The 16,613-nt window shown below is 39.5% G+C and overlaps 1 protein-coding gene across 4 annotated transcripts in view; it reads left to right on the top strand.

Annotated features, from left to right (window-relative positions):
- The window catches only part of PDE7A (phosphodiesterase 7A), a 122,676-nt gene extending 106,832 nt beyond the window's left edge, over window positions 1–15,844 (top strand). For 3 of the 4 annotated variants that reach the window (XM_042923241.1, XM_042923242.1, XM_042923243.1), the window contains exons 7-13: window positions 513–613; window positions 5,103–5,234; window positions 5,422–5,513; window positions 7,459–7,603; window positions 9,616–9,712; window positions 10,395–10,475; window positions 14,034–15,844. In XM_042923241.1, coding sequence (XP_042779175.1) covers window positions 513–613; window positions 5,103–5,234; window positions 5,422–5,513; window positions 7,459–7,603; window positions 9,616–9,712; window positions 10,395–10,475; window positions 14,034–14,242 — 857 coding nt within the window. In that variant the 3' untranslated portion in view covers window positions 14,243–15,844. Of the gene's footprint in view, window positions 1–512; window positions 614–5,102; window positions 5,235–5,421; window positions 5,514–7,458; window positions 7,604–9,615; window positions 9,713–10,193; window positions 10,314–10,394; window positions 10,478–14,033 lie in introns of those variants that run through there. The other variant, XR_006198110.1, reaches the window with a different exon arrangement.
- The last annotated feature ends 769 nt before the right edge of the window (window positions 15,845–16,613 follow it).

Genomic DNA, 16,613 nt, shown 5'->3' with positions numbered 1-16,613 from the left:
AGAGGAGTTTGGTACAATGATAGGTTCACATTTTAAAAGAGAGGCACCTGGGTGGCTCAGTCAGTCAAGCATCCGACTGCCGGCTCAGGTCATGATCTGATGGCTCGTGAGTTCGAGCCCCACATCAGGCTCTGTGCTCACAGCTCAGAGCCTGGAGCCTGTTTCAGATTCTGTGTGTCTCCCTCTCTTTCTCTGCCCCTCCCCCGCTAGCACTCTGTCTCTCCCTCTCTCAAAAATAAGTAACACTTAAATAAAAAAGAAAAATAAACAAAATATTTATTGTTTTGACATGAATACCTTCTGATAATTTCAAACAAGTTAGCAGCCACAGTGGTATTGATTCTTTGGACATACATGTGAGTTCTGAGTGATTGTCATCCATCTGAATCTGAACAACTAGCTGGTAGCCACATGAAGATTGTAAGTGGAAAACTCATAATTATCACAATTCTTGTACTTTGCACAGACCTCCCACGTACAATTAAATTTGAGATCTTTTTTCTTTGATGCAGTTATGATTCAAGAAGATTACCACAGTCAGAACCCTTACCACAATGCGGTCCATGCTGCAGATGTTACTCAGGCCATGCACTGTTACTTAAAAGAACCTAAGGTAAGATGCTGACATTTGCAGGGGGTGCGAATCCTAAGAAAATTCCTTGACTTACTTTCAAATACTTTTCCTTAAATGAGTGATTTGACTCAAAATCAGAGGCTTCCTTCACTAAACTGAGATCTGGCTGGATCAAGTTTCCCATCCTGGTTATATTTGTACAGCAGTTGGACAACTGAGTGATTGTTGAGAGAGAAGCTGGAGAAGTCCAGGTGAGGTCTGGATCCGACGAAACCCCCAACTCTGTGTTAAGACACTGGCATTTACACCAAGCTCCTTGTAACCTCCATGAGGGCCGCACAGCATTAGTCCAATTCAGAGAATGAACGGGGAGCTACAGAAGGGAAGCAGGAGACTTTCCCACACCTGTCAGAAGCTGTTTTGTTTTGGTGCACCATGAAAGAGCCTGGTGGCCCAAGCTAGGCAAGGGGCTTTGGGGAAGGAGAGAGGTAGACGGTCTGTAAGATCTCTTGGGAGTTAGAGTGCCTAGCCTATGGTGTCTGCATCTTTGGGGGAATGAAGCAGAGAGAAGAGTCAATGAAGACTGCGTGGGGCAGCTGAGTAGAGTGTGGAATTCTGTGAGAGAAAGTACGTAGAAAAGGGAGCAAGTTTTGGGGGTGAGGCTGGTAGAGATGATGACCTCCACTTTGGACATGTAGAGTTAAATGTGTTTGTGTGGTATCCAAATGGAGATGTTGAATAGAGAGTTGGATAAGAGAGTCTGGAGCAGAGAAGAGAATCTGTTGGAGATACAGATGTAGGGATCAACTGTAGATGATAACGGAAAGCCGTGTTTGTCTTTGGATGTTTCCTACCCCTGATGGTCCTGAAATCACATTTGCTTACCCTCAGCCCTGTTTCTAAACTCTTCTCCCCCTGGGATCTGAGTTCCCACTAGATGTTAGAAGGGAAAGCAAGCTGACTAAATCAGATTGTGCTATTTGATGCCAGTTCTGAGAATATAGCCATGTGGTCATCAGTCTTGTCATTTTTCAAGAGATTGTGGAATATGTGAAATACCCCAGTTTTTAGAGTATATACATCAAGGCTTTTTTTAAAAAGCAACTTCATTGTGGTATCACTTGTATGCCACAGTAAAATATATACATTTTATGGGTACATTTTTGACAAATGTATACTCCTGAGTGCCCGAATTTTCTAATTGAGCTTTTAAAAAAAACTCTGGGCCAAGGCTGAAGCCTCTGTTGAGAGTTTTTGGGAGAAACTGATAATCACCATACAGCCAGGTAAATGGAATGATGAAGGTAAGTGTCACGTTCTGTGAGACACAGAGGAGGTTAATTAAGCTGGTGCACAGGTCTGTGAAGGTGGCTCCCCTCCCATCTTCCACTGGCCACACCCAACCAGAAGCCAGGGGCGTGGAAGGTAAGGGCTGATGCCAGGCACGGGGCAAGGCAAGAGTGGGAAGGGTGTGGTAAAAATGAATAAAAATGCTGCCTTACCTGTGCAGCTCTGGCAGCACTAATTTTAAGCTTTTTTTTTTTTTTTTTTTTTTGCCTATTTATCTGATATTTCTTATTTTAAATACTTTTTGCCTTATGCAGCTTTGATTACACTTATTTGAAATACTTGGCTCCTAGGTGGCTCAGTCAGTTAAGCGTCTGACTCTTGATTTTGGCTCAAGGTCATGAACTTATGGTTTGGTTCTGTGCTCTCTCTTCCTCTCTCTCTGCCTCTTCCCCGCTTGTGAGTGCATTCACATGCGCTCGCTCACACTCTCTCTCTCCCTCCCTCCTTCCCTCTCTCCCTCCCTCCTTCCCTCCCTCTCTCCCTCTCCCTCCCTCTTTCTCTCTCAAGTATTTTTTTAAAAAATACTTTTCATGGTTAACATACTTAGTGAACTTAGTCAAAGCTTCAGTGAAGGAGATAAAATCACTAAGCCCTAAAATGCAAAAATTCCTTTCTCCTTTATTGTAGTTTACATTTTAAAATAGATTCATTCAGTTTTACAAGTACATTCTAAAAAAAGCCTTAAGATTGTATCTCTTACTGCCTGGGCTTTCACAAGGCTTCACACTTTCAAGTGCTTTCATTCAGTACATTTTCCTGGTGCTAGGAATCCAGTGGTAAACAGGACAGGAAAGGTCCCAGTGGGGGAAGCAGTCATTAGACAAATAAATAGAATGTTGACATATATTGTAGTAATTACTGCTGTGAAGGAATCTAAATCGAGGAATGTGCTGGAGAGTGACCAGAGGATGGCAAGCATTTACAGCTGTAGATAAGGTGGTCAGAAACCACGTAAATTTAAAGGAAAAATTTGAGAAGGAGTCACCTATAGAAAAATGCCGGTGCAGAGGGAATCAAATAGAAAGGCTTAAATATAGTATTTAGTGAGAAACCTGCTTTCTGGGCACCTGAGTGGCTCAGTCAGTTAGGCGTCCGACTTTAGCTCAGGATCTCATAGTTTAGTCAAGATCTCATAGTTTGTGAGTTCCAGCCCGGCGTCTGGCTCTGTGCTGACAGCTTGGAGCCTGAAACCTGCTTCGGATTCTGTGTCTCCTTCTCTCTCGGCCCACCCACCCCTACTCACGCTCTGTCTCTGTCCCTCAAAAAATGAATAAACATTTTCAAAAAAACAAAAGAGGGGCGCCTGGGTGGCTTGGTCGGTTGAGCTTCCGACTTCGGCTCAGGTCATGATCTCACAGTCCGTGAGTTCGAGCCCCGCATCAGGCTCTGTGCTGACCGCTCAGAGCCTGGAGCCTGTTTCAGATTCTGTGTCTCCCTCTCTCTCTGCCCCTCCCCTGTTCATGCTCTGTCTCTCTCTGTCTCAAAAATAAATAAACGTTAAAAAAAAAAAAAAAAAAAAGCTGCTTTCAGTTTTTATATATGATTTCTGTGTAAGAGCTAATTCCTGGACTCTTAAGTGCAAAAAGAAATACTCAAAGCCCCCCCAAATTGCTAGAAAGTTAGGGCAAAGTGCCTTCTTTCTGTACTTGACATCAGCCCTAACTTGAGTGTTTACTTTCTGTGTTTTCATAGCTGAGCTTACACAGATTATAATTGTGTTCGAGTTGAGCCTATTAGCACCTAATAGCAACAATAAAAACAGTGACGTTTTTTGTTGAACACAGGAAAACTCAGCATCACTAGTTTATTATTTGGAAAAGGGTCCTGATGATAGCTTTGCAGACGTCTCCATCAAATGGTTTGCGGTTTCTTCTTCACACAGCTTGTTGTTACTGTCCGGCATTACCAGATACAGTTAAAGGAATGGAAATAACAGTAGCCTTGTTTTGTTTTGTTTTTTTAATTTTTTTTTTTTACATTTATTTATTTTTGAGAGAAAGAGAGAGCACGAGTGGGGAGAAGCAAAGAGAGGGAGACACAGAATCCGAAGCAACAGTTGCCTTGTTTTTAACCCACTTTAAAAATTGTCTTAATATCGTTGGCTTCTTTGTCTTTATTATAAAGGTAATCATTATTTTTTTTTTACTACTGACAGTTTGTTATTTATCATTGACCGTTTCAGTCAGGTAATTAACTTACCCCTTGTGATTATTTTATTGTATCAGCTAAGATCTGCAATGATTATTGAGAGTAACATTATAATTGCTCGCTTACACGATCACTTTTTCTGAGGTGACTATATTGTGAACGCTGTTCTGACTATATCCATCTGTTGGGAGAGGATTTTCATAATAAAGTGGATGTAGACTGCCCCAGGATTACTCAGCTTCCTTAAACATTAAAGACCTCAGAAATAATGGTACAGTTTGGATTCTAATTTTTTTGTTAACGTTTATTTATTTTTGAGACAGAGAGAGACAGAGCATGAACGGGGGAGGGTCAGAGAGAGGGAGACACAGAATCCGAAACAGGCTCCAGGCTCTGAGCTGTCAGCACAGAGCCCGACGCGGGGCTCGAACTCACGGACCGCGAGATCATGACCTGAGCCAAAGTCGGCCGCTTAACTGACTGAGCCATCCAGGCGCCCCTACAGTTTGGATTCTTAATTGAAGTCTAGTAACCAATTTGTTGATGAATAAGCGCCTTCAGTCATAGGTCTTATGTAATTGTACACTTAAAGCTCTGATAATGTGAGCGTAGATCTCACATTAAGTGTTCTTACTGCAATGAAAAAAAGTTGAAAGACCTCATAGGTCTTCTGTTGGTAGCAACTATGGTAATAAACATACAGAAACCTGTGTTTGTTTTAAACCCATTTCTCAAAAAAGATCATTTATACTTTGGCTGTCATTTTGAGTAAGTCTGTCTCAAATGAACACAGTGTAAGGACAAGGTCTGTAAACTCTGTGTGGACGGGAACACACATCATATTCTACCTCTCCCTCGTGTCGTGATGAGGACAGCACCTGGCAGGTGCTTGGTGCCCTTAATGAACAGTCTGAAAAACATGAAGGGGGAGGAGACGCGACACTACCATTTGAGGCAAATTCAAAACTACTGTAATGGTACAGAGTTTATTTCAGATATGTCTGTAATTAATTCTTTTGTCCCACTTCAGCTTGCCAGTTCTGTAACCCCTTGGGATGTCTTGCTGAGCTTAATTGCAGCTGCCACTCATGATCTGGATCATCCAGGTGTTAATCAACCTTTCCTTATTAAAACTAACCATTACTTGGCAACTTTATACAAGGTCAGTGCAATTTTATCATGAGATTTAATATTCTTGCATTCTGGAGAATGTTTTAATGGAGTCAAAGTAGTAAACAGATTGTCCATGAACATTAGAATTTTAGCCAGATCAATATTACCTACAGATAATTCTTTATGTTCAGAAAGAGACTCGCTATTAAATAACTCAGATATGCCCCTTTTTGTAGAATACCTCAGTACTGGAAAATCACCACTGGAGATCTGCAGTGGGATTATTGAGAGAATCTGGCTTATTCTCACATATGCCATCAGAAAGCAGGTAGGTTGGATTAAGACACATTTAATTTGTTATGAACTATGGAAATTAAGTTGGCAAAACAATTTTATAAAGGTTTCAAAATTATTCAGGTGTTCCCACAGTTTTCAGTTTTTGTTTAATGGCTGAACTATTTTATCTTAAAGGTTTATATCAAAATTCTAGTAATTTAAACCTGTTCTGCAGTGAAGACAGTAGTATTTTTTTAGTGATTTTTTTTTTTTATGGATCATTCCGTAGATTTGAGTATTATAAATTCACTCCAAATACACATTGCCTCAGTCATAGTTTACTATTTATGTAAATAGTGTTACATGTTTCCATTTTATGCTCATTTGAATAAAACCTTATGTTCTAGGTATAAAGAAATTAATTATTCTGTATCATAAATACCCTCATTAAAAGTTTCAGGAAGTTTTCAAAATCTATAAGTAAAAAAAAATGCTTTATACCTCAATAGCATAGCCCTGGAGTCACTTCGGGAGCATAGGATAAAATAATGATGGAAAGAACAGGAAATACTAATTTTTTAAGAAAAGACCATTTAATGTTAAGCAGGCCATTTGAAAGCCTAATAAGCATCAGTGCAAATAAGCCCGATATGATGGTGATTAACAAAATCTCTTCTCACTGATCCACAAACAAAAGCTTTTAATAATGTCTCACTGAGAGAAGATGCTCTTAAGAAAACCATGTAAGTGGATATAAACCATCTAATTCTAGAAACAAGGTGAGGCATAAAAATAAGTTTGGGTACTAAAATTTAAGTTACTATTATTGTTCTTTCCTTTTTCCATTTCATAATTTAAAACAACTTTATTTTAAAAACTTAAGTATTTTGTGTAATGACCATAAGAAAAAAGCTGGACTTTATTTTTTATTTTTTAAATCTTTATTCATGGATACCATTTGGAGTTATGACAATACTTCTGGTAAGTAAAATTGTTTCTTGCTGTAGTACAAATAGAAAAATTGCTTAAACCATAGTTTTTGTATATATAAGTTATCTTTTTCTTGATTAAAGCAGATTAAAATGTTTGCTTTCTTCTTTTTGTCATGTTTTACATTTGATGATTAACCCTATCGATAAAAATTGACAATAAGGAATACTACCTAATAGCATTCTTTTATGTTTCCTTTATTTAGGATTTATTTCATTTAATATCCAACATTGTGAGCCTTTTAATCTGTTGACAGCTCTTTACTGATATTTATACAAAGATAATGTTTGCTACAGCCCATTGAGGGGAAAAAAGGAAGGGTTTTTTTTGGTTTTTTTTTTTAAGTTTATTTCTCTTACTATTTGACTTGAGACAGTCTTAATTATTTTTTTACTTGAGACAGTTTTAAAAATGATATGATGTATTTGCATTAACATGTTACCTTTTCCTTTCCAGAAAAGTTGGATATTCATGTAGATAATTGATTCTAGAATTTGACCTTGAAAATACAGTTACATCTAAACTTTATCAAATTGTTTGGTGGGGTTTTGTCAGCATATAATCATGCATCTTAGTCAAAATATCTACCAGACTTAGTTGTTGAATGGGCTGTTCTTTCTCCGTTTGAGCCAACCTTCTGACTTCCAGATATCAGACACCCAAGAAAGAAACCAAAGTTGTGTACCCTCAGCACATCCCAGCCAAAAATTTTATAAAATAACGTATCAGGCTCATATGGATTTGTTTTTAGACAACTAATTCCTCCTTGGCTGGCAAAATAAAGGCATTCTTTTGGGAATGTACACATATTTGTACTTTCCTACAAACTCCTTTGGTTTTAGTTTTGATGATTTTAGTAGGTTTTTAAAAATGCATTCTTTAAAATTCATTTTTTGTGATAGGTTAAAAGTTGAATGGCAGAATATTAAGTTTAAGAAAAAAAAAACCAAGAAGTAACTATTTAATTGAAAGTCTTGTATTTTCTTTTTATATTTCTCTAATTCCAGGCAACAAATGGAGACTCAGATAGGTGCTTTGATACTAGCCACAGACATCAGTCGCCAAAACGAGTATCTGTCATTGTTCCGGTCCCATTTGGACAGAGGTGATTTACGCCTTGAAGATGCCAGGCATAGGCATTTGGTTTTACAGGTAAAATGGGGTTGGGAAAGATTCTTTCTAGGGTAAATCACATGACTGTTAGAATAAAAATGAAGTAATCTAGTGTAGCTTTCAGAGTGGTTAAATTTTGAGGGAAAGCTGTGGGATTTCCTTCCATTAGTAAAATATCTTACAGAAGGTGAATCTTCTCCTTAGGAAAGCACCGTTGTTTTTGTAGTTTTCATACTCGTGATTTCTTTTTTTTTTTTTTTTTAACGTTTATTTATTTTTGAGACAGAGAGAGACAGAGCATGAACAGGGGAGGGACAGAGAGAGAGGGAGACACAGAATCTGAAGCGGGCTCCAGGCTCTGAGCTGTCAGCACAGAGCCCGATGCGGGGCTCGAACTCACGGACCGCGAGATCGTGACCTGAGCCGAAGTCGGCCGCTTAACTGACTGAGCCACCCAGGCGCCCCCATACTCGTGATTTCTAACAAAAACCATTTTTGTGAGATTAGGGTACTGACCAACAAACAGTAATTTATTTTATTTTATTATTTTTTTATGAATTTTTTTCAAATTTTTACTCAAATTCTACTTAGTTAACATACAGTGCAGTATTGGTTTCAGGAGCAGAATTCAGTGACCTACATACAACACCCAGTGTTCATCACAAGTGCCCACCTTAGTACCCATCACCCATCTAGCCCATCCCCCACCCACCTCCCTCCATCAACCCTCACTTCTCCTTTGTTAAGAGTCTCTTATGGTGGGGCACCTGGGTGGCTCAGTCGGTTAAACTTCTGACTTTAACTCAGGTCATGACCTTGCAGTTAGTTTGTGGGTTCGAGCGCCACATTGGGCTCTGTGCTGACAGCTCAGAGCCTAGAGCCTGCTTTAGATTCTGTGTCTCCCTCTCTCTCTGCCCCTCCCCCACTCATGCATGCTCACACTTGCTCTTTCTCAAAAAATGAATAAACATTAAAAACAAAATTTTAAGAGTCTCTTATGGTTTGTTTCACTCTCTTCTTCACCCCCTTCCAATATGTTCATCTCTTCCATTTCTTAAATCCCACATATGAGAGAAATCATATGGTATTTGTCTTTTTTCTGATTGACTTATTTTGCTTAGCATAATACACTCTAGCTCCATCCATGCCATTGCAAATCGCAAGGTTTCGTTCCTTTTGATGGCTGAGTAATATTCCAGTGTGTGTGTGTGTGTGTGTGTGTGTGTGTGTGTGTGTGTGTAGGCATATTTTATATATATAAAAAATATATATATATATATAATATATATATATAATATATATATATATGTAATATATATATATATATATATATATATGCCATATCTTCTTTATCCATTATCAGTCAGTGGACACTGGTGGTTTCTCCATACTTTGGCTGTTATTGCTAATGAATGCTGCTATAAACATCAGGGTACCATGTACCCCTTCGAATCTGTATTTTTGTATCCTTTGGGTAAATACCTAGTAGTATAATTGCTGGATTGTAGGGTAGTCTGTTTTTAACTTTTTGGGGAGCCTCCATCCTATTATCCTGAGTGCCTGCACCAGTTTGCATTCCCACCAGCAGTACAAGAGGGTTCCTTTTCTCTACGTTGTCGCCAACATCTGTTGTTTTGTTGTGTTGTTAATTTTAGCCATTCTGACGGTTGTGAGGTGGTATCTCATCATGGTTTTGATTTGTATTTCCCTGAGATGAGTGATGTTGAGCATCTTTTAGCCAAGTGTTTTATTTTCACAAATTAGTTCTTGGATCTAAAAATGAGCGAGAATACAATGATTTATTTGTAGCTTTATGTTTAGTCCAGTCCTTATGCTTGGCTCTTGGGTATAAAGTGTCATTTAGCATTCCTGAAGACATGATTGATAGACATAATAGCATCATAGAATTAATATAAAAGACAGTGAATTTTCTGTTGCAGCATTTTTCTTCATTAAAGTGTCCTTTTTTCCCACTATTGGAGTATACTTAAGCTTAGTACAATTGAAATTTTAGTTTTTTCTTTAAAGAATTTTAATATTTTGCTTGCTAGATGGCTTTGAAATGTGCTGATATTTGTAACCCATGTCGGACCTGGGAATTAAGCAAGCAGTGGAGTGAAAAAGTAACAGAGGAATTCTTCCATCAAGGCAAGTTACAGTTTTGAGTGATAAGTAGTCTGTTCAATTCATTTTTTAGCATCATTTGAATAAACAAACCCAGACATTTACAGGAGTCAGGCAATAGATGCTTGTTGGTATTTTTAGTGACAACTCAGCGTAGATGTACATACAGGCAATAATGTACAAATTGAGCATATTTTGGGAATTACCAGTTCTCTTTGGAAATGATGAAATGTGAACATTTGCATTTATAAATAGACATAAGTCAGGTTAGAAATTTCGCTGTCCAGAAAGATTTCCCTGACCTTGTACCATCCTCATCCCTTTTGGAGGGTCCCATGGCCCTGTGAACATGCAAGTTGGTTTTAGTAATTTAAAAACAGGAACCAAGGATCTTCATTGCATGCACCTTCCTTTTAGAAATCTAAGTTTTAAATTAAAATGCTGACAGAATTATAGTCTTGGGGTAACACCTAGTAAAATTCTTCATCTCCTCCATTTAAAATAGGATATCAGCTTGGCAACCTTTTCTATGTGTGAATAACTTAAAAATTTTAAAAAGAACTAATTTAGAAGCCATCCTCTCTTGAGGATTAAGTATGTCATGCATTTTCTAAGGAATTTACAGGTAAGATGAAGACTTTAACTGTATACTTAAGCAATAGTTATGTTCCACATGAATCATTCTATCTTGTTTTTATCATTTTAGGAGATATAGAAAAGAAGTATCATTTGGGTGTGAGTCCACTTTGTGATCGTCAGACTGAATCTATTGCCAACATCCAGATTGGTAACTATACGTACTTCTAGCTGGTTAGAAACATGCTGCCAGTTTTAATTTTGCCAAGAAGAGATCTACATCTGAAATATAAATTATTAATATTGTGCTCATTTCTGTTTTTTAATTTAAGAAATTTTACCCATTTTTCCTTTTTGGGGCTCTATCTATAATTTACTCTCATTTAATCTTAGGTCATAAAAACCATGATATTTGCAAAGCAGGTAGCAGTAACTTTGTTTTAAAACTGACAGAATACGTGATTTGCTCACGTGGAAGCTTCTTTTGCATAATTCTGGGATTGCATTCTAAAATGAAAAAAGTGACCACTGAGCACAATTATAATGTGAAGTCCATTTTCCACTGTGGCTTACTTTTCTCTGTCACCGCCTGTGGATTAATTCTTCAGCATCCTGTACAGGCCTCTTGTAAGCTTCCCTCGAATAGTCTCTTCGGTTCTCTCCCCGGCAACTTCCCCTCACATACCCGTGGCAACCTGGGACTCTGCATTGTTCCCCAAATCCATGGCACCCCTTTACTCTTTCCCCCTCGCCACTCCTCCCCACCTGCCTGATGGACTCATTTTTCTTGAAGATCCACCTCCTCCAGATGCCACCTTCTGCTCTCTCCAGGCAGAGTCGGTTGTTCCTTTTCCAGGCCTCCAAAGCACTAGATATATGTCTCCCCTAGCTCCCAGGTCCTTCCTGCAGCGATGTATTCCTGAGGCTTTGCACTGCACCTAGAAGCAGGAGGCACTAGAGAACTATTAACTAAGTGAGACATAATTGTAACGGAAAGCACAGGGAAATTTGCTGATTAAAATAGGGGCAGCTTATTGTAAAAGAGCACAGGAGTGGGTGTTGGGGTTTTGAACGTAAAGTAGGAGGCCAGCGTGGGGATGGGTAAGTCAACAAGGTATTGCGGGATGAATGTGATTTTGGTAGCTGGTGTTGAGTAGGGCCTTTGAGGATTGGGTTGAACATAAAGAAATGGGTGCACAAACTTCAGAAAGATAAAGTTTCTAGAAATCCAGAAGACAGCACATGTCTGTGGCATAGTGCTTTGAAAAGAGGCTTGTAGGGGTCAGAAATTCAGAAATCTGATACTTACATAGTAATTGCAAGACATCGTCATGTGGAAGGCAGTGGGTAGTAACCGACTTGATGGCAGAGGAACAGGTAGGGAAGATAAAGAGCCAGGCCCAGAAGAGTGTGGCACAGACCTGTGGGAATGGCGGGGGCAGGGGAGGGTGGTGCTGGGGCTCAACCAGCCAGAAGCCTGGGGAATTTTGCAGAGGGGGAAGCTTTCTTTGGGGGGGATAAGAAGACACTTAAGAAGCAGATCTGGGGTACCCTGAGTCTCAAGTAGAAAAACCTTCAAATGCAAAAGAACAGGTGAAATATGGGCAAAGGGAATTAAATTGAAGATAGGTGAATGAGTAGCAAAGTCATTGTAGCTACTTTTAAGTTCTTTTGCTGGAGTCAGTGACTCTCTAGATTAATTTGACAGTAGGTTTTTTAAAAACTACAATTTCTAAAAATGAAAGGAAGCTAGATCCCTTAAATTCTTCACTTCAGTCTACAGATCTTGTCAGTGTCAGCACTTCTAGGTCAGGCTATCTAAGGGACAAGGATAAGGGAAATGATGGTAAGAGCTGACATCTGCCAACTCCTCACAACAACCCTAGGAGACGTGGACTTCTCGTAGCCTCCTTTTCAGATAGTTTGCCCAATTTATAGTTATAAATTACACAGAATAAATACTGTGCTAAACAGTGGTTATTCAGAGCCAGCATAGGGTCAGTAAGTAGATGTCATGTGTAATTAATACAGTTTCCTTCTTTGATAGAAATAATGGTTTTGTTAAACAAGAAAAGAACACATACTGGGGAAGTAAGGCATTTGACAAGGTGTCCTGTGGTATCTGTGGGGGTAAGAGAGAGGCACATGGGCTCGTACAACAAGTGGATTCACAAGCAGCTAATGAATAGAGCCCCGCCCTCCAGGAGGGTGCTGTGTGGCTGTCTCTGTCCATGACCCCAGCCCATCCATTTTTGTCGGGTGCTTAAGACCTAAAAGAATGAGGTTAACTTAGAGCCACAAGTAATACTAATTTGTTGGTTGTTAGAGGCAAGATCCAAAAGCTCTCAACCAGTTGGAATAACGGGTGAATCAAATAAGATGAAACTCATGTAAAAGCATGATAATAAGGTCTGCATTTGGGTATAAAACTCTAGCGATTCACCACTTAACTGTGGCACCTGGAAGCGACAGGGCTCTGGGTGACTGGTTCAGCCTGACACTGTGGTGTGAGGATGGCTACCAAAAAGCTGCCGTGTTCTTTGACCGCAGAGGTGACATTTTCCTCTATTTGTTATGTCTTTCTCTTCACCAGAATGTAACTCCTTGAGGGCACATCTTGTCTGTCCATTCACTGCTATATTCCTGGCCACCCTAGAACAGTGCCTGGCATAGATAGCAGGTTCTCCGTCAATATGCGTGGAGGGAGTGAAAGGCCTTATTTCCAATATTAATTACTATTTCAGATACCACAATTTGTACACTTTTCTAATTAAAAGTAGTGGGTGCTGATTGCTTTAACTCCAGAATTTTTTGTTGCCTAAATGAAACCTGTGTGGCCTGTGGTCTACATGGTCTTTTGCTGAAATGAAAAAGTTTTTAGAGATGAAGAAAATTTTAAAACTGTTACATAGCAATGATAGAATTCGAATGTACATGCTCCTCCTCCTTAACAGATCAAAAGTTGAGGAAATAATGCTAAATGTTTCTCCAATATATGTGATTTGACTGACGAGGTATTTTCTAGGAGTATAAGATACACTGTAGTGTTAAATCAGGCATAATGTCCGCATGAGTGCTGTACAACCTAAAGGTACAGACAACCCAGAAATCACTCATTTTCCCTTTCTGACTACAAATTAAGAGAGATCAGTTATATGAGTTGTTTAAAAAGTAGGACCCTGGTACGCTTTTGGTGTTCATTTTAGTAATTGCTGAAGCTAATACGCTCTGTTCTTTTTAGGCTCGTAATTTTTGTCATGAGTTTTGGTTCCGTAAATTCGGACTTAAATAAAGTGGCCAAGCGTAACCATGACCAGGTGTGAAGATGCCATCCCTGAGGGGGCGAAACCCAGCAGCACGTCACCAGCCCCACTTCAGCTCAGGCCTCATCACCCACAGGCTTGCAAGAGACCCCTCTTAGCCTTTAGCTGTCTCACTGCAACTGTCTGCCCTGCTTTCTGCAGAGTTGAGAGGACCGCTGAGTGTTTGCTCATATAGGATGTAGTGGTGTAGCTGAAAGGAACCGTCAGAAAAGAGTTGATGTGTTTGTCAATTCATCTTGACTTAAAGTTCCATTGAGCTACTAAATAGATTCTTCAGAGAAGTTATGTACATTTACACACACACACACACACACACACACACACACACACACTGAAAACTTAGGTGATATTAGAATAGGACTTAAGAGAATAAACACTGGATAGATGTTCTGAAGACAAAGTTTCAGAATATATGTTAAGACCTTTTTTTCTCTTATTTTCTCCAGGTTTCATGACTTACCTCGTGGAGCCTTTATTCACAGAATGGGCCAGGTTTTCCAATACCAGGCTATCCCAGACAATGCTCGGACATATGGGGCTGAATAAAGCCAGTTGGAAGGGGTTGCAGAGAGAACAGTCCACCAGTGAGGACACTGATGCTGCGTTCGAGGAGTTGAACTCACAGCTATTACCTCAGGAAAATCGGTTATCATAGCCCCCAGAATCGTCGGAACAGACTGCCTCCTGCAGGTTTTTAGAAATGTGAAATGGGGTCTTGAGGTGAGAGGACTTTCTTGACTGCCAAGGTTTCCGAGGGAATGAGGCCAGCGTTATTTATTCCCAAGGTGTCCTCTACTGGATCATGCGACCCCACTTTTTAATTATAAGACCTGAACATACAGCAATATGCACTTGGCTTTCGTGTGAAACCTTGAATATGCAAAGCCCAGCAGGAGCGGATCCGAAAGGAGTAACGAAGGAAGTTTTGCAACGTGCCACCAGTTTTTCAAAGCATTTGCTCCTCGAACCGTGAAACTTGAACTGTAGCTTTCAGCAGAAATCTCTTGGAATTTAACCAGTCTGACGCAACTTTGTGTATCTGTACCTTCCACTAAGTTCTCTCTGAGAAAAAGGAAATGTGAAGTGCCCAGCCTCTGCTGCCTCCTGCAAGACTCGATGTTTACAAATCAACTCTGAAATATTGGTTCTAAATTGCCTTGGAGCATGATTGTGAAGGAACCACTAACAATTTTAAAGATCAAACTTAAACTGCAGCTCTTTCCCCCTGGTTTGCCTTTTTCTTCTTTGGATGCCACCAAAGCCTCCCTTTTGCTATAGTTTTATTTTGCGCACTGGAAACTGAGCATTTATCATAGAGTACCGCCAAGCTTTCCCTCCAGTGCTGTTTGGCAATGCAATTTTTTTTAACTGTTAGTTTCTGATTTGGGGCGGGAGGGGAAGAACACCAGTGTCCTAGCTGTATTATGATTCTGCAGTGAAGACATTGCATGTTGTTTTCACTACTGTACTCTTGACCTGCACATGCAAGAAACAGGTGGAATGTTTAAAACACCATAAACAGCTCAGGGTATTTGCCAATCTGAAATAAAGTGGGATGGGGAAGTGTGTCCTTCAGAGCAAGGGTACTAAAGTCCCTTTCGCTGCAGTGCGTGAGAGGTATGTTGTGTGTGGATGTGTGGACGTATGTTTGCGTGCATGTTTGTGCATGTGTGACTGTGCATGTGTTATATTTATCCATGTGGGAAAGGATTTGAAACGTAAGCTTTTATTTATTATCTTAGAATGTGACACGGTGCGCAGCCACACTGGGGGAGGGGAAGGTAGGCGAGCTGTAACAGACCGCTCCAGTTGCCTTAAACTATGCACAAAGCTAAGTGACCAAACTTCTTGTTTTGATTTGAAACAAGTGCATTGTTTTCTTGTCCCTCCCTTTGATGAAACGTTACCCTTTGATGGGCCTTTTGATGTGAACAGATGTTTTCTAGGACAAAATCTAAGGACTAATTTTAAACTTCAAACATTCCACTTTTGTAATTTGTTTTAAATTGTTTTATGTATAGTAAGCACAACTGTAATCTAGTTTTAAGAGAAACCGGTGCTTTCTTTTAGTTCAATTGTATTTCCCTTGTTACTGTAAAAGACTGTTTATTGATTATGTTTACAGTTCGTTGCAACAGCCATTTTCTTGGGAGAAAGCTTGAGTGTAAAGCCCTTTGTAAAAGGCTTTGCCATACTCATTTTAATATGTGCCTGTTGCTGTTAACTTTTGATGAATAAAAACCTATCTTTTCACATATTTATCTTTGATATTTACCTTATAACTCAATCTTTTGGAAATCTTAATACTAAATTACTAGGAAATCCAAGGTTTAGCTTCTTGGTTCTAGCATTCACTCATCAGGTATTTATTTAGGCAGATGCAGGTGCTGGCCAAGCCCTTGGGGTCATCTGTCATTATCTGCACCTCACGAGTGAGTGAGTGGCCCCACTGTGTGTGCTCAGAGTTCTGACTCATACATGGTACAAGTCAGCTTTGAGCCCAGGCCTCTGGACTCCACAGCCTTTTTTGTCCCCACAGTTGGGAACTGCGTAAGATATCAGCACTCTTACAATACCAAAGTACTAGCTGTAATTGCTTTTTTAAAGTAAAGTAATAAGAAATGGCCACGTAATTCTCCTTGGTTGGTATCAATGTAAGAAAGGCACCACTGGGCCTCTCCTGTGTCTTCTCAAGTCCAATTCATTAGGAAGGATATAGTACAAGTTTTAAAGTCAAACATACTGTCATTATTTGCACAGAAGAATGATGTCCAATAGAAATAAAATGTGAGCCACACGTAAGTGAATTTTCAATTTTCTACTAGCCACATCTAAAAAAGGGAAAAGAAACCAGTGGAATTAATTAACTTTTATTCCAATATATCCAAAATATTGTTTCAATATGTAGTCATTATCTTAGAGAACAATTATTGAGATGTTTTACATTCTTTCTTGGCCAGGGGGCGGGGAGGAGGGGGGGCGGGTACCAAGTCTTTGAAATCTGGTGCGTATTTTACACTTACAGC

This window comes from Panthera leo, chromosome F2 (genome assembly GCF_018350215.1).
Source record: "Panthera leo isolate Ple1 chromosome F2, P.leo_Ple1_pat1.1, whole genome shotgun sequence".
Classification (NCBI taxonomy): Eukaryota; Metazoa; Chordata; class Mammalia; order Carnivora; family Felidae; genus Panthera; species Panthera leo.
Note: the sequence above shows the minus strand (reverse complement) of the source record. Positions and strands in the feature narration are given on the sequence as shown.